Source organism: Somniosus microcephalus, chromosome 10 (assembly GCF_052327205.1).
Source record: "Somniosus microcephalus isolate GS21.2 chromosome 10, FLI_Smic_1.0, whole genome shotgun sequence".
In the NCBI taxonomy this organism is placed as follows: domain Eukaryota; kingdom Metazoa; phylum Chordata; class Chondrichthyes; order Squaliformes; family Somniosidae; genus Somniosus; species Somniosus microcephalus.
This window is the reverse complement of record NC_140996.1, coordinates 211224632-211245770: the sequence shown is the minus strand read 5'-3', so window position 1 is coordinate 211245770 and position 21139 is coordinate 211224632. Positions and strand designations below refer to the sequence as shown.

General features: G+C 45.4%; 1 protein-coding gene across 1 annotated transcript in view; it reads left to right on the top strand.

The window, feature by feature from the left end:
- The window catches only part of oca2 (oculocutaneous albinism II), a 707523-nt gene that overhangs the window by 380065 nt on the left and 306319 nt on the right, over positions 1-21139 (top strand). The window contains exon 14 of the mRNA XM_085999552.1: positions 11158-11290. Coding sequence (XP_085855678.1) covers positions 11158-11290 — 133 coding nt within the window. The remainder of the gene's footprint in view (positions 1-11157; positions 11291-21139) is intronic.

Here is a 21139-nt window from a genome sequence, read left to right as displayed (position 1 = left end):
CAGGAGTGCCTCGGAGGGCAGTAGCTTTCTTCCCTCTTTCATTGACTGATATGACTGGTGGCTTCTGCTATTCACTCGAGAGCCTAGTTCTGGAAACGAATATGCTGCAGTGTTGCTGCTCTGCATGTGACATTATCAATTTCATAATGAGTGTTCTTTTTTTTTTGGCCAATTTTCTCCTCCTCTCCTGATCGTCTATACATGCTGGCTTTCCAGCAGGGCTTGCTGGATAGCAATCATGAACACCATCCCCTCGCTAACCAAACTTTACTGCGGCTAATTGTAGCTCCCCAACTGCTCCCCTGATTGAGATCAGTTTACACAGCTCAAACCTGGGCTGTGAATGGCTCACTTCACTGTGCTTCATTGGCTATAAAGCACTTTTGGATGTCGTGAAAAGTGCTATTCCTTCCTTCCTTCCCTCCTCCCTTCCTTCCTCCCTCCCCTTCCTTCCTTCCCTCCCTCCCTCCTCTTCCTTCCTCCCTTCTTTCCCTTCCTTCCTTCCTCCCCTCCCTTCCTTCCTCCCCTCCCTCCCCTTCCGTCCTTCCTTCCTTCCTCCCCTCCCTCTCCGTCCTTCCTTCCTTCCTCCCCTCCCTTCCTCCCCTTCCATCCTTCCTTCCTCCCCTCCCTCCCCTTCCAGCCTTCCTTCCTCCCCTCCCTCCCTCCCCTTCCGTCTGTCCCTCCTTCCTTCCTTCCTCCCCTCCCTTCCTTCCCTTTTCCCCTTCTTTCTTTGCCTTCTTTTCCACCTACCCACCCTCTACCACATTGATACCACCAGCTGCTAATCCTATGTCTTGTGTCTCATCTACTTTATGTATATTAGGGTGGTTCTGCATAATACACACACCATTACCGTTGGCAGTATTAAAACGAATGTTATACTTTGTTGTAGGATGTGATCACTTTTTCTGGCCACTCGGCTCTTATGCCAAGAGGGTAGACAGCCTGCTTCAAGGCCTCTGCTGTTTGTCAGATGAACACTAGAAACTGCAGGGAGCTGAATGATTTATTTGCCTTCTGAATTTTCTCTCCTTCCTTACGGAGAAGCACCTGGCTCGATGGTGACACCTTGCCACAGTGAGATGCATCGAGAATCACAAGCTTGCAGGGGAGCATCATTGCATCTGTGGCCCAGCATTCCATAGCCACAAAGGAGTGAGCCAAACACTGCTCCTCCCATTTTACAATGGTATACTTTAGTGCAAATAATTATGAGAAAAAAATAGACAAAAAGTTTAAAGATTTGCATGTGCAATGTCAAGCCATTGATACGGAGGACACACAAAGCTGTGAGGCACAGCTGCTGCCGCTGACTAAGGTAATGGCTTCACCTGCCATACAACAGATTGCATCAGGCCTGGGCATCAAAGCTTAGAGGTCCATACTTCATTCCTTGCACCTCTGAACTCTAGCAAAGATAGAATTTTGATATTGTTTAGCCATTTTATTAAACCAACTGGGGATCAAGGTGGGAGGTGAGACTGGTTTATGTCACTCATGCCAGGGCTCCTTTTCAGTAGGTCTGGCCTTGATATCATACGGCACAGAAGGAGGCCATTCGGCCCATCGTGCCTGTGCCGGCTCTTTGAAAGAGCTAAACAATTAGTCCCACTCCCCTTGTCTTTCCCCATAGCCATGCAATTTTTTCCCTGTATCAGCTGTGGCTCAGTGGGTAGCACCCTCCCCTCTGAGTCATGAAGGTTGTGGGTTCACGCCCCACTCCATGAAACTTGAGCACATAAAGCTAGGCCGACACTCCAGTGCAGTGCTGAGGGAGTGCTGCACTGTCGGAGGTGCCGTCTTTCAGATGAGACGTTAAACCTCTCTCAGGTGGGTGTAAAAGATCCCATGGCACTATTTTGAAGAAGAGTAGGGGAGTTATCCCGGTACTACAGTATAAAAGCAGTTCTCTCTTAAAGGTACATACACAACAGGTGTCCTAGCCAATATTTATTCCTCAACCAACATAACAAAAACAGATGATCTGGTCATTATCACATTGCTGTTTGTGGGAGCTTGCTGTGCACAAATTGGCTGCTGCTCCCTCCTGTCCTGCCTCCGTTAAAACCGGAAGTGGGCGGGTTGGGGTTGGGTTTCAGATTTTTAACATTGTTACATCCCACCCAACCCAAAACCAACAGTTTCTGGGGGTTAAAATTACCCCAATGTCTCTGCTGCCACAATTCAGAGCGGGGACAATTTTAACCTAATCCGCCCATCGGGAAACTGACAAACGGGTGAAACTCTGCTTTTACACCCTGTCCGATTTTACTCTCCACAATGGAAAGCAATATTGGGCGGGGCGTAAAACTACCCTTCCTCCCGATCCCACGGGTTTCGCACCTGGTGAGTTTGGTTAAAATTACCCCCATTTCGTAACTGGAGTATTTATTTCAATCAATAAGATCCATTCTGAGCTTTTTTTTTACATGCAGTCGAAAGCAATCATTACATTTCTTTGTAAGATGCATTTCTTGGGACCTAGCAATTCTTAGTCAGTGTTCAGTACGTGAATCAGCAAATAGGTTTGTTTACACTGCTGGCTCTCAACAAGACAACTCCATCACTGAAATGGATCACGTTTATGTTACATGTAATATTGCTTATGTGCAAACCAAAAACAAGAATGCATCCATTAATGGCTGCATATAGTAACACCACAAGTCCCCTCCAGAATGGAGATGATTGGGTAATTCCCCCGTCAATCAAGCCTGTTGTAAGTGATTGTGATTGATTTTATGCACATAATTTGCATGATGTAACTCTCCTCCAGTCACGGCATTTTGCTGGAGAAATAATCCTGCTTTTATTGGGAGACTCTGCTGTAGCTTTGGTCAAGAGTTCTGTTTGCTGTAGTTCATAGAGGCTCTGTTTAAATAGACTCTGTTCGCTGTAAAATAGATTGTGTTTGCTGTAAGTCCCGCCCCACTTCCAACTCATTGGCTGACACACTGGTATCAATACTCACTCCGTTATTAATATAGAGCCCAGAACATAATGGGTGTGGCAAGCAGAATAGATCAGATGTAGTTGTAAATCTGGGTAAAGTTTATACTGGACTGTCTCCAAATTAGTTCAAGTGTGAACCCTACACCACACCGAGAGGGAGACCAATTTGGAGGGCAGGTTTATTCCGTCAGTTGGAATTTGGATTTATGATGTGGCAAAATCAATGAGGCATTAGGCACCGAGGATTAGTTCTTAATGATTCCTGTTGTACACTCTGGATGCTGTGGTGTACACTCTTCAATAGAAATAAATGCATTTTTTTTCACAGACCAAGGAGCATTTAGTGGATTTTGACTTTGCTGAAAATAAAAAGGCAACTAATAAAAATGATTAAGAGGCTCCTTATTCCATTTCCCTCCTCCATGTTTCTCTATTTTCTTCCATCACACAAAATCAGTTTGTCGTAGCAAGGGGATGGGGTCTGGACTGGCAGTGGGCGTAGTGAAGCTATTGGGACCTCAACTGGCAGTTAGAGCAGTGAACATAAGAATTAGGAGCAGGAGTAGGCCATATGGCCCCTCGAGCCTGCTCCGCCATTCAATAAGATCATGGCTGATCTTCGACCTCAACTCCACTTTCCTGCCCGATCCCCAGATCCCTTGATTCCCCTAGAGTCCAAAAATCTATCTGTCTCAGCCTTGAATATACTCAATGATTCAGCATCCACAGCCCTTTCAGGTAAAGAATTCCAAAGATTCACAACCCTCTGAGTGAAGTAATTCCTCCTCATCTCAGTCATAAATGGCCGATCCCTTACCCTGAGACTATGCCCCCAGTTCTATACCCTCGAAGGTCTAAATGGCCTACTCCTGTTTTTATGTTCCTAAGTTCGAGTCTGTTCCGCCATTCAATTAGATCATGGTTCATCTGTATCTCATCTCCATCTACCCACCTTGGTTCGTATCCCTTAGAACCCTTACCTAGCAAAAATCTATCAATCTCAGCTTTGACATTTTCAGTTGACCCCCAGCCTCAGCAGCTTTTTGGGGGAGAGAGTTCCAGATTTCCACTACCCCTTTTTGTGAAGAAGTGCTTCCTGACATCACCCCTGAACGTCCGAGCTCTAATTTGAAGGTTATGCCCCCTTGTTCTGGATTCCCCCACCTGAGGAAATAGTTTCTCTCCATCTATCCTGTCAAATCCTTTAATGATCTTAAACACCTCAATTAGACCACCACTTAATCTTCTTGCACTCGATATTTTGTGCACCTTTGCATTGTCTATGGATATTGTGACGCAATTACATTGTGCACCCACAGTGAGCAGGTGGTCACAGTTGCTCTCTGCATGTGCAAGGAGTATCAATGCTGTGTGAATGCAGGAGAGTAGTGCCCTAGGTTACTCTCTGAAGAGCCAGTCTACAGTATAAAAAAGCCTTTAGCGTAGCGTTTTAAGTACTGTTGTAGTTTAGCACAGTGATTTTTTTTTTTTTTAAACGCCCTCTGTCTTTAGATGCTTACACTTGTAAGAACTTGGAGTTATTCACTGAGAAATATGTAACAGAATTAAATATTTATCAATGGCATGTTTTGTTGGGAGTATAATCTTGAACTAAAAAGATAAAGAAAGAAAGACTTGCATTTATATAGGGCCTTTTACAACCACTGGACATCTCAAAGCACTTTACAGAGGTACTTTTTAAAGTGTAGTCACTGTAGTAATGTAGGAAATGCAGCAGCCAATTTGTGCACAGCAAGCTCCCACAAACAGCCTCAGCACTGCACTGGAGTGTCAGCCTAGATTTTTGTGCTCAAGTCTCTGGGGTGGGACTTGAACCCACAACCTTCTGACTCAGAGGCGAGGGTGCTACCCACTTTGCCACGGCTCACACTGTCTTTCTAAATAGATGGACAGTGCCCATCGAGCCAATGTTTGTTGAGTGCCAGTGTCAGACATTGGCATCTTTCTCTCGCGACTCTTAATCCATAAAAAAAAATTAAGAATTGTATCTCAACATCTTTAAATCTCGTAAACAAAGAGTAAACTTCATTTTTGGTCTCAACATTTTGCAAAAAAATAAATCCATGCAGCGCTGAGAATTGTTATTCTGAACTGAACAGTGTTGCGGAAGTTTAAATCTACATTGAAAAGGCATTTTTTTTTGTATCTTTAGGATTCAAAGGGCTCGATTTTGTCAATGGGGAGCTTTTGGAGGCGGGACTCCCACTTTTTGGGTTGTAGTCCCCATCGACTTGTAGCCAACCCACGCTATTTTCCCTTGATTGACACTGTTAAGCCCGCCCAGCGGGCTCAGCAGGCCAATTAAGGGACACCTGGTTACTGGTGACGTCAGCGATTGACATTTCATCTGTCAAGAGCTTTCGACAGATGAAAAATCAGCGTTTGACAGCTCTGTGAATCTGTCAAACACTGACAATCCATCTTCTAACTTGAGTCCTTCTACTCAGACTCCGTTAGAGAGCTCTCCAGACCAGAAAGCAGAGGCTGCAGCTTTTGACATTTCAGCGGCCATTCTGCTTTCTGTGCCGGTGAGCTGAGGGACTCCCAAGAACTGAAGGAAGGAAGCCTGCAGGAGAAAGTAAAGGTAAGTAAAACTTATTAAAACACTTTACACTTACCTCACACACTTACCTCTGCACACATGCACCCATCACTCACCTGCACAACGGACATCTCGACCCCTCCAACTCCTGCAGACCAATGGTCCGCCTCGCTAACTTGCCGTGGTTCGGAGCCGTCGGACAGCCCACACATCAGGGCTAAAAATAGGGATTAGGCAAAAAACTGCCTGTTAACTACCTGTTAGGTCAGGAACCCGCCTCCTGGGACATTGGCACAGAGGCAGATTGGGGGCGGGATGGGTTCCTGCCCCCCGATTCTGCAATTTTACCACCACTCCCGCCTCCAAACCCGCCTCCTCGGGGCTTGGAAAATTGAGCGAAATGTTTTCTGTTCCCCCATGTACCATAATTTCTCCAGGCCATGTAAATCCTGTAGCCAACCTGCTACCAGGCCTCCACCAATGCTAGTCTGAGCCAGGCATGAGAATGTGTGTGACAGTGGCCCAGTGGTAACTTGCCAAACCTTCCCCCTTCTTTTGGGAGACTGCCTGTTCTCTGATCATTACTTCCACCCTGTTGGGATCAGGAACTCAGAGACTTAAGCACAAAATCCAGGCTGACACTCCAGTGGAGTACTGAGGGAGTGCTGAAGCGCCGTCTTTCAGATGAGACGTTAAACCGAGGTCCAGTCTGCCCTCTCGGGTGGATGTAAAAGATCCCATGGCACTGTTCGAAGAAGAGCAGGGGAGTTCACCTTGGTGTCCTGGGCTTATACTTATCCCTCAGCCAACATCACCAAAAAAAAAGGATTATCTGGTCATTATCACATTGCTGTTTGTGGGTCCTTGCTGTGCGCAAATTGGTTGCTGCATTTCCCACATCACAACAATGACTTAATTGGCTGTAAAGTGCTTTGCGATATCCTGAGGTCATGAAAGTTCTATGTGAAGGCACAAGCCTTTTCTTTTCAGTGTGAGACAATTAAACCATTGTTTCCTCTTTCCGCAGGTTGTGTTACAACACATATATTGCGGTAGAATTTCAAATGGCTGCCTCTTATCCTTTCAACAACAACTTGTATTTATGTAGCGCCTTTAACATAGTAGAACATCCCAAGGTGCTTCACAGGGGCGCTCGTTACCAAACAACATTTGACACCGAGCCACATGAGATATTAGGGGCAGGTGACCAAAAGCTTGATCAAAGAAGTGGGTTTTAAGGAGCGACTTAAAGGAGGGAATAGAGGTAGAGAGGCGAGGAGGTTTAGGGAGGGAATTCCAGAGCTTACGGCCTCGGCAGATGAAGGCACAGCTGCCAATGCTGCAGCGATTAAAATTGGAGAAGCACAAGAGGCCAGACTTGGAGGAGCGGAGATATCTCAGAGGGTTGTTTGGCTGGAGAAGGCTACAGCTTGAAAATCTGTCCCTACATATTGGTTCTCCACTACTGGGCCAGATTAACTTCTAATGATTTTAATAAGAGATCCTACGAGATTACTTTTTTCCCATCTGTAAATAAATGGCAGTTGGATCAGAGGTAACAAATGGTTTATGCAGGATTGAACAGCTGAATAACCAGCTGTCTAGAATGCTGCTTAGTATCACCATCAAAAAAGTACATTCACGCCCCCAATCCTCCCATCTCATTGACTGGTGCTACTGGCAAAATTTATTATTCATTTAATAGAAAGTCTGCAAGTATAAAAATTCCACAAGCATTCAAATCCTTTACTGCAAAATCATTTAAGATTTTTAAAATGTTACTTTTGTGTTGTTTAAGGTGTTTTAAAAGAATGCTCCTCTGCCTTATTTTTTTCATCTCTCCTGAAGTTGCAGACTGCTGTTGGAATATATTGTTCCAGAAAGGCCAATAGCCCTTCACTCGTTTGTGTAGCCAATGAGTGTTGCTGAACTATTCGACTGCACTGGGCATTGCAGTCTTTGCTGCCTAATCCTGTCCTCTCATTAAGCTTCGCAACCTATTCCTGTCCTCTCATTAAGCTTCGCAACCTATTCCTGTCCTCTCATTAAGCTTCGCAACCTATTCCTGTCCTCTCCTGACATCCGCACACTTTCCTCCTGAGATTAGCAGCAGGAGCATTGGCATGGTTCGATTTTTTTTTTCTTCTTCCCTAGCCTAAAGGCACTGAGGCCAATTGTAGCACCCTCCTACTGCCATCCTACTGGGTCCAGCACAAAACAAGAAGCAAACCTGGGATCTTCCAGATTGGTGTTCAGAGGGACCTGAGTGTCCTTGTACACGAATCACTGAAAGTTAATATGCAGGTACAGCAAGCAATTAGGAAAGCAAATGGTATGTTGGCCTTTATTACAAGAGGATTGAGTATAAGAGTAAAGACGTCTTGCTGCAATTATATAGGGCCCTGGTGAGACTACGCCTGGGGTATTGTGTACAATCTTGGTCTCCTTACCTAAGGAAGGATATACTTGCCATAGAGGGGGTGCAACGAAGTTTCACCAGACTGATTTCTGGGATGGGGGATTGTCCTATGAGGAGAGATTGAGTAGACTAGGCCTATATTCTCTAGAGTTTAGAAGAATGAGAGATGATCTCATTGAAACATACAAAATTCTTACAGGACTTGACAGGGTAGATGCAGGGAGGATGTTTCCCCTGGCTGGGGAGTTTAGAACCAAGGGTCACAGTCTCAGAATAAGGGGTCGGCCATTTAGGACTGAGATGAGGAGAAATTTCTTCATTCAGAGGGTGGTGAATCTTTGGAATTCTCTACCCCAGAGGGCTGTGGAGGCTCAGTCGTTGAGTATATTCAAGACAGAGAGCGATAGATTTTTGAATATTAAGGAAATCAAGCAATATGGGGATAGTGCTGGAAACATAGAAACATAGAAGATAGGAACAGAGTAGGCCATTCGGCCCCTCGAGCCTGTTCCACCATTTAATGAGATCATGGCTGATCATCCAAATTCAGCACCCTGTCTCTGCTTTCTCCCCATATCCCTTGATCCCTTTAGCCTTAAGAAATATATCTAACTCCTTCTTGAGTATATTTAATGAATTGGCCTCAACTGCCTTGTGTGGTAGAGAATTCCACAGGTTCACCACTCTCTGGGTGAAGAAATTCCTCCTCATCTCAGTCCTAAATGGCTTAGACTGTGACCCCTGGTTCTGGACTCCCCCGCCATCGGGAACATCCCTCCTGCATCTAGTCTGTCTCGTCCTGTTAGAATTTTATGTTTCAATGAGATCCCCTCTCATTCTTCTAAACTCTAGCGAATATAAGCCTAATCGACCCAATCTCTCCTCATATGTCATTCCTGCCATCCCAGGTATCAGTCTGGTGAATCTTCGCTGCACTCTCTCCATGGCAAGAACATCTTTCCTCAGGTAAGGTGACCAAAACTGCACACAATACTCAAGGTGTGGTCTCACCAAGGCCCTGTACAACTGCAGCAAGACATCCTTGCTCCTGTACTCAAATCCTCTCACTATGAAGGCCAACATATCATTTGCCTTCTTAACCGCCTGCTGTACCTGCATGCTTACCTTTAGCGACTGATACACAAGGACATCCAGGTCTCGTTGCACTTCCCCTTTTCCCAATCTGTTGCCGTTCAGATAATAATGTGTCTTCCTGTTTTTGCCACCGAAGTGGATAACCTCGCATTATACTGCATTTGCCATGCATCTGCCCAATCACCCAACCTATTCAAATCATACTGGAGTTTCTCTGCATCCTCCTCACAGCACACACACCCACCCAGCTTTGTGTCATCTGCAAACTTGGAGATATTGGCCCAGAAATTCGGGTCGGGGGCTTCCCGCGGGTGCAAGCCCCCGACCTGCACTTACCTTGCGCGCCGGTAGTTGAGCTGTAGGGCCCCGTGGAATTCCGCTCCGGGGCCTGGCCCAGCTGCCGGCGCGCTGTGCTTGCGTGTCCCAGGGGCGTAGTTAGTGCGATGCGTCCCCTGGAATCACGTGAGCCATGGGCAGCCAATCAGAGGAGGGAAAAGCCCATTCATAAGATTGACAGGAAGACCTGTCTAAACTTATGAATGCTACGGGCCTCAAAATAACAGTAAACCTTCAAATAAATTTGAAAATACATCACACTTTTTAAATAAACTATAAATTACATTAAATAACTATTTTAAACAATAATTTCAATTTTTGAAAAAATAATTTTATAAAAAAACGGGGCTAAAAATAAACTTACCTTGCTTTAAAGTATTTAAAAATAATAAACCTGTGGAAAAAATGTTTTAATTTTAATTAATTGACCACTTACCTTGTAAAAAGCAGGCCTTACGCCTGCTTTTTAAATGTGTAAATCCTGCAGGCTTACCCTCCCGGGAAAACCTGCAAAAAAAACCTAAGTTCAAAGCGCACGCGCAGCCTCCCCTGCGCGCGCATTCGACCTCTGAACCTCTTTGTTCAGAGGATCGGAAGTGCCGGTTTCCCGCGCATGTGCAGTGCATGCAAGTAACCGGCACTTCCATCGCATCCACGCGTGAGTACCCCGTGCGTACTCACACGTTGGGACCCGAATTTCTGGGTCATTACATCTAGTTCCCTCATCTAGATCATTTATATATATTGTGAATAGCTGGGGTCCTAGCACCAATCCCTGCGGTACCCCACCAGTCACTGCCTGCCACTCGGAAAAAGACCCGTTTATTCCAACTCTTCGCTTCCTGTCTACCAACCAGTTCTCTATCCAAGACAATACCTTGCCCCCAATCCCGTGTGATTAACTTTGTACACTAATCTCTTATGCGGGACCTTATCGAAAGCCTTCTGAAAGTCCAAATACACCATATCCACTGGTTCTCCCTTATCTATTCTACCAGTTACATCCTCAAAAAATTCCAGTAGTTTAGTCAAGCATGATTTACCTTTTGTAAATCCATGTTGACTTTGTCCGATCCTGTCACTGTTTTCCAAGTGCTCTGCTATTACGTCTTTTATAATGGAGATGAGGTAGAAGATCAGTCATGATCTTATTGAATGGTGGAGCAGGCTCGTGGGGCCAAATGGCCTACTCCTGCTCCTATTTCTTATGTTCTTATTATGTTCTTGTCTGTATGGCTTAATACCACATTAGGTGGTACATGTACCTAATGAGCCATTGGTGGGGTAATAAGAATGCTCTATAGACAGAAAAAGAAAGACTTGCATTTCTATAGTGTCTTTTACGACCTCAGGATGTTTCAAAGCGCTTTCCAACCAATGAAGTACTTTTGAAGTGCAGTCACTGTTGTAATGTAGGAAACGTTTGACGTAGATCATTGCTCGGTTTCTCTGCCACTTACAGATGAATGGATTTGCTACTCACGTTTTGTTGCTGTTGATAATAGGAAGACCTCAAATTCTGTTCTTTTTGACTTGAAGCTCCTCCACCTCTCCCTGCTCCTTAAAACCCGCCTCTTCGGCCACCCTTCCTGACATCTCCTTCTTTGCCTCGGCGTCATTATCTTTCTGATCATGCCTCTGCGAAGGGCCGTGGCACATTTTTCTACATAAAGGCCCTGTATGAATGTGAGAAGTTGTTACTGTTTTGAGCAAAATGCCACATTGAAGGTTTCCCGGCATCACTTGACGCTTGCTGTATTTTGTTCCTTTTCCTTTCGCCCCTTTCTCGACACAGGGCCTGGATTTTGCAGCATTCACTGGGCACATGTCTGTTGGAATCGCCTTGGTCCTTCTGGTGTCCTTTCCGTTCCTGAGGTTGCTTTACTGGAACAAAAAGCTGTACAACAAGGAACCGAGCGAGTTTGTGGGTGAGTCATTTTATGGCATTTTATGGATATTTTTCTTTCTCTCCCTCTGATTTGCTAACTTCCTTTACTGAGGGCACTGACTCACGTTAGGGTTAGGGTGCAATTGGTGAGTATCAGCAAGCTATTTGACTGTAGGGTGTGACACCGTTCATCCAGATCCTGTTTTCACCTGACATCAACACACCAGCCAATGGTATTTATCAGAAGCTCTTTGTTCCAGAGCTTCTTGACTTCATTGCTTTGAGATATTGGGCAGGATTTTCATTGGGCCATGGAGTCGGGATTGGAGGCATGCAGGGGGGTAAAATCCTGAAATCAGGGGTCTCGACCCCATCCCGCACCCAAACCCGCCTCCGTGCCAGTTTCAAAGGAGGCGGGTACCCGCCCCGCACTGGGACCCGCCTCCCCGAGGAAGGGATTAATGGCAATTAACTGCCTCTTAATAGGTAGTTAACAGGTAGTTTTTAGCCTAATCCCTATTTTTAAGGTTGAAGTGTGGGATTCCCGACGGCTCCAAACCACGCCAAGTTAGAGGAGGCGTGCCGTTGGGTTGAAGGACTTGGAAGGGTCGAGATGTCGGTGTTCAGGTGAGTGATGTGTGCATGAGTGCAAAGGTAAGTGTGTTTGGTGTGTCTAAAGTGATTAAATAAGTTTTACATACATTTTCTTACCTTTTCAGCCTTCCTTCCTTTAGGTCTCGGGAGTCCCTCATCTCACCGGCACAGAAAGCAGAATGGCTGCGAACTGTCAAAAGTGACAGCCTGCAGCTTTCTGTGCAGTAGAGACTTTTAACTGAGTCTGTGGCGAGGACTCATGTTAGAAGTAAGACTGTCAGTGTTTGACAGCTTCAAACAGCTGTGAAACGCTAATATTTCATCTGTCAAAAGCTCTTGACAGATGAAATTTCAGTCTGTGACGTCACCTGTTGCCGGGTGGCCCTTAATTGGCCTGCTGAGCCTGCTGGGTGGGGTCATTCAAGTTAAAATCGCGTAGGTTGGCCGCATCATGATGGAGGCGGGACTACAACCCCGAAAGTTGTAGCCCCGCCTCCAACCCGACTCCTGAATGAAAATCCTGCCCAATGACCCCGATTTTAAAGGGGGAGGGGTTTTGGGTATGGGGTGTGCAAGTTCCGAAGCTTAGCTGGGGGCTCTGGGATGTGGAGGGTCGGCTGGGCCTCATCGCCATAAATTTTCTCCGACTCCCTCCCGAACCCGGTTAGATCCTCTGTCTGGCCAGTGGGTGGGAGTGGGAATCTGACCAGCGGGAATGGTTCCTGGTAGTTGGGGGGGGGGATTGCGGGGGCGCAATTGGGGGGAGGGAGAGTTGCCCAGGGCAAGGGAGGACCACGGCACTCCTGCTCCTCCTGGCCCACAAGGAAAACCTAAAATGCAATTAAAAAGCTTACCTATCTGGGTCTCTCCTGGCCCACAATCCCCCTCCTGAGCCCTCACTGCTCTCCTGCTCAGGCCTTTGACTAAAATTGCGGATCAGGTCTCAACGGTGTCATCGGAACCCGATCTGCCTATTTAAACAAGACCCCGCCAGCTTGGGGCGGATGTCCTTGCCTGCTCAAAAGAGCAGGTTAACATGGGGACTGGGTGGGAAGGCAGCGGGATCAGAGGAGGTCCTCATTTTAACAGTGCCCCTGCCCGGTTTCCGCCAGACTGGGAAGTTAAAATCGGAGCCAATGTTACTGGGAGCCCTATTGATGTGCTCCTACAACTAGCAGCCAACATCTCCCCGAGGGCCATTCATGTGCACGTTATTACCTTAACTGATCCATGATTAGGGACTGCTTGTAAATTACTTTGTAATTGCTCCTCATTTTCCTCGTCCCATTGACTCTACCTCAAAAGTTTTGGCCAATTGAACTCTCAGATACAGCTGCAGATATGGTCAGACGTCTTGAGGAAGCTGTAGGATTGGAACATTTTCCATTGTAACTGGTGGAGGTTTCCCAAGTATTGATGGTTGCTGCATACTTTTTTACTAATTGTGACGTTGTGATACATGAAAAGACACATTAAGCAAAGACCTTTCTTCTCTTGTTTCAGTCTTTGACCCAGGAATCTTTACTCAAATTGAAAGTAATGGCAATGATACCTTGTTAGAATAAACTTCTGAGCCACATGAGAAAAACAGGCTCAGCACTGCCAGAAGGAATCTCTCAGTGACAGAAACAGGCAATTTGAACCAATCCTTATGGCAGGTAGAACTTAAAACAATATGGGTGTGTAAAGAGAATGGAAAGGGGAGAAGGTCATGGGACTAAATGAAGAGGAACAGGCATCTCTAGTCAATGTAGCTTACTGAATTGTTTGGTATGTTGAAGATAGGAAATAAACAAGCAGATGTTCCCATTTTGCTTTGTAATTTGAATGTACAGTTAAAAAGATTAAAGGGATTTTAGATCTTCGCACACAGCGGGGAGTGAATGTCAAACTAAAAACCGGAATTATAACATAGTTATGTGCCCTATTTATATCTTCATGGTGAAATGCAGGACAGCGGATTCTGACTCCTGCAAATTGCATTTCACTCGACTGATGACTCCTGAACTCCAGACTAATGAGCCCAGCTGAAGTCTATTCTCACTTCAGCCTTCCATCACAGATTGTAATAACGTAAATCCCAGCTGTCAAGGGATTTAATTGGGGACACAGTGCCACATTCTAATAACAGCCACAAATGAGAAAATGTACCAGACTCACAGTCAGCAACAGTCAACTGATGCATTCAGACTACTTAAAAAGCTAAAAGGTTGCTTTGGAGGCTACAGTTGTACTTAAAAAAAAAATAAAAGGACGGTTTCTATGTGGCATTGCACGTCTCCAAGTGCAGGCCTAGTTATTCACTTAATGGGAACTCATGTTTTTTTTTACCATCTGTGTTTCTATAGCAACGTTTCTGTGATGCTGATCTAATTCACTACAAAAGACACCAGTTCCATCATTCCAGCAGCACTTTCTGGAACTCTTAATTGTGTCCTTTTTGTACAAGAGCAGTAACACACTGCATCAGCAAATTAATGAGAAAGTTATCTTAAATTGTCTAGACAAATGCTAAGCTGCATCCTCGGTGAAAAATATCCATTGGCCCTGCATCTACAAATATCTTGATGAGTAGAATATAGCCTAATGTAAACTACAAACATAGAAACATAGTAGATAGGAGCAGGAGTAGGCCATTCGGCCCCTCTAGCCTGCTCCGCCATTCAATGTGATCATGGCTGATCATCCAAATTCAGTACCCTGTCCCTGCCTTCTCCCCATATCCCTTGATCCCTTTAGCCTTAAGAAATATATCTAACTCCTTCTTGAATATATTTAATGAATTGGCCTCAGCTGCCTTCTGTGGTAAAGAATTCCACAGGTTCACCACTCTCTGGGTGAAGAAATTCCTCCTCATCTCTGCCCTAAATGGCTTACCCCTTATCCTTAGACTGTGACCCCTGGTTCTGGACTCCCTCGCCATCGGGAACATCCTTCCTGCATCCAGGCTGTCTAGTCCTGTTAGAATTTTATAAGTTTCAATGAGATCCCCTCTCATTCTTCTAAACTCCAGCGAGTATAAGCCCAATCGACCCAATCTCTCCTCATACATCATTCCTGCCATCCCAGGTATCAGTCTGGTGAATCTTCGCTGCACTCCCTCCATGGCAAGAACAACCTTCCTCAGATAAGGCGAACAAAACTGCACACAATACTCAAGGTGTGGTCTCACCAAGGCCCTGTACAACTGCAGCAAGACATCCTTGTTCCTGCACTCGAACCCTCTTGCTACGAAGGCCAACATACCATTTGCCTTCTTAACCACCTGCTGCACCTGCATGCTTACCTTCAGCGACTGGTGCACAAGGACTCCCAGGTCTCGATGCACTTCCCCTTCTCCCAATCTATTGCCGTTCAGATAATAATCTGCCTTCCTGTTTTTGCCACCAAAGTGGATAACCTCGCATTTATCCACATTATACTGTATCTGCCATGCATCTGTCCAATCACCCAACCTGTCCAAATCATACTGGAGTTTCTCGGCATCCTCCTCACAGCACACATGCCCACCTAGCTTTGTGTCGTCTGCAAACTTGGAGATATTACATCTAGTTCCCTCACCTGGGGTCCTAGGACCGATCCCTGCGGTACCCCACTAGTCACTGCCTGCCACTCGGAAAAAGACCCGTTTATTCCAACTCTTTGCTTCCGGTCTGCCAACCAGATCTCTATCCAAGTCAGTACCTTGCCCCCAATCCCATGTGCCTTAACTTTACACGTTAATCTCTTATGCGGGACCTTATCGAAAGCCTTCTGAAAGTCCAAATACACCACATCCACTGGTTCTCCCTTATCTATTCTACCAGTTACATCCTCAAAAAATTCCAGTAGATTAGTCAAGCATGATTTACCTTTTGTATATCCATGTTGACTTTGTCCGATCCTGTCACTGTTTTCCAAGTGCTCTGCTATTACATCTTTTATAATGGACTCTAGCATTTTCCCCCCTACCGATGTCAGGCTTACCGGTCTATAATTCCCTGTTTTCTCTCTACTACCTTTTTGAATAGTGGGGTAACATTAGCTACCCTCCAATCCATGGGAACTGTTCCAGAATCTATAGAATTTTGGAAGATGACCAGCAATGCATCTACTATTTCTAGGGCCACTTCCTTAAGTACCCTAGGATGTAGATTAGCTGGGGATTTATCGGCCTTCAATCCTGTCAATTTCCCTAACACCATTTCCCTACAAATACTGATTTCATTCAGTTCCTCCCTCTCATTAGACCCTATGTTCCCCGACATCTCTGGGAATTTATTTGTGTCCTCCTTTGTGAAGACAGAACCAAAGTATGTATTTAATTGGTCTGCCATTTCTTTGTTCCCCATTATAAATTCCCCTGATTCTGACTGCAAGGGACCTACGCTTGACTTCACCAATCTTTTTCTCTTCACATATCTATAGAAGCTTTTACAGTCAGTTTTTATGTTCCCTGCAAGCTTACTCTCATCCTCTATTTCCCCCCTCTTAATTAATCCCTTTGTCCTCCTTTGCTGAATCCTAAACTGCTCCCAATCCTCAGGTTTACTGCTTTTTCTGGCCAATTTATATGTCCTCTCCTTGGACCTTATGCTATCCCTAATTTCCCTTGTTAGCCACGGTTGAGTCACCTTTTTTGTTTTATTGATCATCTACAGGGCAAGGCTAGAGTCTGTACCCTTTGACTGTGGATGGGCAGAATATCTCACCCTGTGCTTAGAGTTTTACGTAATGAATTACATTTGAGGTGAGATCACTGCCATTATGTAGGGAAACACAACAGCCATTTTACACCGAGCGATGAGGTAACTCAGCCCTTGATCTGTTTTTGGTGATCAGGATTGTGGGACGAAGGTTGGCTGGAGCACCTCCACCAATGTGGCACTCCCTCACGACTGCACTCGACTATCAGCTTGGATTATGCACTCAAGCCCTGGGGGGGCAGGCCTTAAGCCATAACCTTCTCGCTCAGAGGGAAAGGTGCTACCATTTGTGCCAGGCTGACATCGCACAGCCCCCTCACCCATTATCAAATCTAACGTCAAATATAATAGGGGTATATTTTAACTCTTCCGGTGAAAAGTTTATTTCAGGCTTAAGGTTTTTGGTTTGGTTATTTTGCATTCAATAGCATTGCAATAGCTGCTGATATGACCTACCTCGCAATGATTGAAAACAATCTTATGAAGACTGATTGTATAAAATGTATTTTGGCAATACTACTTTATATATGCACCTCCACCTGGAGTCTCCTGGATGCTTACATCAATGTGATTACTTTTCAATTGGCCAAGGTCAACAAAATGTCTGCCGTGAAAATATAAATGTAGTTTCATATGATTTGATATAAAATGCTATTCATATTTGCATCACAGACGTTTGCGAAATGCCATAGATGCTTGCACTGATATTTAAGAGAACATCATCTGAATGGACATCGCCACCACTATTTTCTATTTGAGATTGTACGCTTATTCCAGTAAACAATTCCTGAGGAAATACAGTGCATGTCATGAAGGGACATCCAGTTCTTTTTCAATAATCAATTCTAATCCTTTAAAAACAGAGTCATCCTTCTCTTTAGATACATTAATTAATTGCCATGCAACAACTTAACCTGAAGGGTGAATGCGGTCCAGTACTCCAGGAAAATTCTGCATGCAGTACATTTTAACAATTTTATATCTTCAATCTTAAAATGTCTTTGAAATAGATACTGTGAAAATAGTAATGTCTGCGTGTTCTATTTTACACAATTAAATGGAACTGATTTTTACTTGATTAGAATGCAAGATTGATACGGGCGAGTGAGCCTTTTGGCCAATCCTAACTCATCAATCCAGAGGGACACTAATGTGCTCCATGCAACTGTTCCTTAAGTTCTTTTAAGGTCTTGGAGAGGATGCAGAGGAGATTTACTAGAATGATACAAGGGATGAGGGACTCCAGTTATGTGGAGAGACTGGAGAAGCTGAGACTGTTCTCCTCCGAGCAGAGAAGGTTAAGGGGAGATTTAACAGAGGTGTTCAAAATTATGAAGGGTTTTGATAGAGTAGATAGGGAGAAACTGTTTCCACTGGCAGAAGGGCCAGTAACCAGAGGACACTGATTCAAGATAATTGACAAAAGAACCAGAGGGAGAGATGAGGAGAATTTTTTTCATGCGGTGAGTTGTTACGATCCAAAACACACTGCCTGAAAGGTTATTGGTATTGCAGCCAGCTACGTGGATTAACTATCCAAAGGTTAAATTAACCACAGAGCAAAGGGAATTTCCTGCAGCCATCCTAGAGACACAGCTGGCCGATGCCATTTTTAATACTTAACTATCCAATTTAACGTCAAAGTTAAAAGTTCCTATTTTAGTTGCAAGGTATTGCTTATATTCCTTGAATTAGATAATTCGCCAAAGGTTTCTGCTCTTTAGATTGCGCCCAGTGAGAATCGATTTCGAGTTATTTATCTTCTGCATTGTCCCCCAGTAGTGAAGTAAGGAACAAAGCTAATGGCCCAGAAATTCGGGTCTCCACGGGTGAGTACGCACGGGGTACTCACCCGTAGGCCCAATGGAAGTGGCGGTTTCCTGCATGCACTGCGCATGCGCGAGAAACCGGCACTTCCGTTCCTCTGAACGAAGGGGTTCAGAGGTCGAACACGTGCGCAGGAGGGGCTGCGCGTGCGCATCGAACTTGGGTCTTTTTTACAGGTTTCTCCGGGAACGTAAGCCTGCAGAATTTAGAAATGTAAAAAGCAGACGTAAGGCCTGCTTTTTACAAAGTAAGTGGTGAATTCATTAAAATTAAAACATTTTTCCACAGGTTTATTATTTTTAAATACTTTAAAGCAAGGTAAGTTTATTTTTAGCCCCATTAGAAAATAAAATTATTTTTTTCAAAAATTTAAATTATTGTTTAAAATAGTTATTTCATGTCATTTATAGTTTATTTTAAAAATGTGATGTTTTTTAAAAATTTATTTGAAGATTTAGTGCTATTTTGGGGCCGTAGTATTTATAAGTCTTGACAGCACTTCCTGTCAGACTTATGAATGGAGCATTCCCTGCTCCGATTGGCTCCCCATGGCCCACGTGATCCCAGGGGATGCTTTGAACTAACTGCGCCCCTGGGATACGCAAGCACTGCGCGCCAGCAGCTGGACCAGGCCCCGGATCGGAATTCCCCGGGGGCCCACAACTCAACGGCCGGCGCGCAAGGTAAATGCAGATCGGGGGCTTGCACCCGCGGGAAGCCCCCGACCCGAATTTCTGGGCCAATGTTGCCCCAGTGGTGGAAAATGAATCAAAATTGCGCGAGAACATTGGAAGGGTGATTCCTCGACCCAGCACTCCAAGCTGGAAAGCTGCACTTGCAGACTCGAATAATTGGTGTTTTCCCTGACCTGTGCTCCCTGTGAGTGAGGCTCCCCACTCAGAGTGCAGGATGGTAGAATTAGCCCTAAGAATTGTTAAGCACAGGTAAAGGTTTCTCAGCTAGATAAGCTTGTTTTCATAGATTAAGTCCAACTTGTCATTGTTCGTGAAGCACATCTGTATCAATTGTTTAACCTGGTGATTTATTGCCCCAAGTCTATTGCTCATTGGACAAAATGCTCACTCTGATTTCTCTTCTTAATCCCAATTTCCTCATTTTTAATGTGGTGGAACTCTTTGGCCCAGTTAGCAAATTTCCTTGATCAACTTGGTCAATTCAGCTCGATTTTAAAATTCGCCCCTCCCTATCTCCGTAATCTCCTACAGCCCCACAACCCTCTGAGATATCTGCACTCCTCTAATGCTGGCCTTCTTGAGCATCCCCGATATCAATTGCTCCACCATTAGCGGCCGTGCCTTCAGCTGTCAAGGCCTTAAGCTCTGGAATTCCCTCCCCAAACCTCTCCACCTCTCTACCTCTCTCTCCTCCTTTAAGATGCTCCTTAAAAGCTACCTCTTTGACCAAGCTCCTTTTATGGCTCGGTATCAAATTTTGTTTTATCACGCTCCTGTGAAGCACCTTGGGACATTTTACTATGTTAAAGGCGCTACATAAATACAAGTTATTGTTGTTGTTGGTCTGGACCATTGAGTAAAATAAAAATTTGGATTTTAATGCAATGTGGATTGATCTGGCTTGTGAGTCGATTCAGAAAAAGGCTTGGACTGGTAAGTGGCAAATAACATTTGCGCCACACAAGTGCCAGGCAATGACTGTCTGCAACAAGCGAGAGTCTAATCACCGCCCCTTGACATTCAACAGCATTACCATCGCCGAATCCCCCACCATCAACATCCTGGGGGGTCACCATTGACCAGAAACTTAACTGGACCAGCCACTTAAATACTGTGGCAACAAGAGCAGGCTGGGTATTCTGCGGCGAGTGTCTCACCTCCTGACTCCCCAAAGCCTTTCCGCCATCTACAAGGCACAAGTAAGGAGTGTGATGGAATACTCTCCACTTGCCTGGATGAGTGCAGCTCCAACAATACTCAAGAAGCTCGACACCATCCAGGACAAAGCAGCCCACTTGATTGGCACCCCATCCACTACCTTAAACATTCACTCCCTCCACCACTGGCGCACCATGGCTGCAGTGTGTACCATCTACAAGATGCACTGCAGCAACTTACCAAGGCTTCCTTGACAGTACCTCCCAAACTCGCGACCTCTACCACCTAGAAGGACAAGTACAGCAGGCGTAAGGGAACACCACCACCTCCAAGTTCCCCTCCAAGTCACACACCATCCTGACTTAGAAATATATCACCGTTCCTTCATCGTCAGTGGGTTAAAATCCCGGAACTCCCTCCCTAACAGCACTGTGGGAGTACCTTCACCACACGGACTGCAGCGGTTCAAGAAGGCAGCTCATCACCACCTTCTCAAGGGCAATTCGGGATGGGCAGTAAATGTTGGCCTTGCCAGCGACGCCCACATCCCATGAACGAATAAAAAATAATGTTGGAAGTAGACTCCACCTGGCACTGCCCACGCCTCCCACTAAATTCCGCGGGACGTTAGTGGTGGCGCTAACCATCAGCGCTGCACCGCTGCCGATGATGTCATCGGTGTGCGCAGCACCCCACTGATGCCCCGACCATGATATTCGGCAGGGCCCCCTGATTTACCGCCAGACGCTATGTCCGACGGGTTCAGGAGGGCCTACCTGCGGCCGGGGAGGCACAAATTAAAGGCAAGGTGCGGGGTGGCCATTTTTGTTGTTGGCCGCCTGCCAGCACCTGCCTGCACTCCCGTCCCCGGCCTCCTGAAGCCCCCCCCCCGCAGAGTGCCGGCTGCGCTCCAAGAGCCCGGCACTTCTC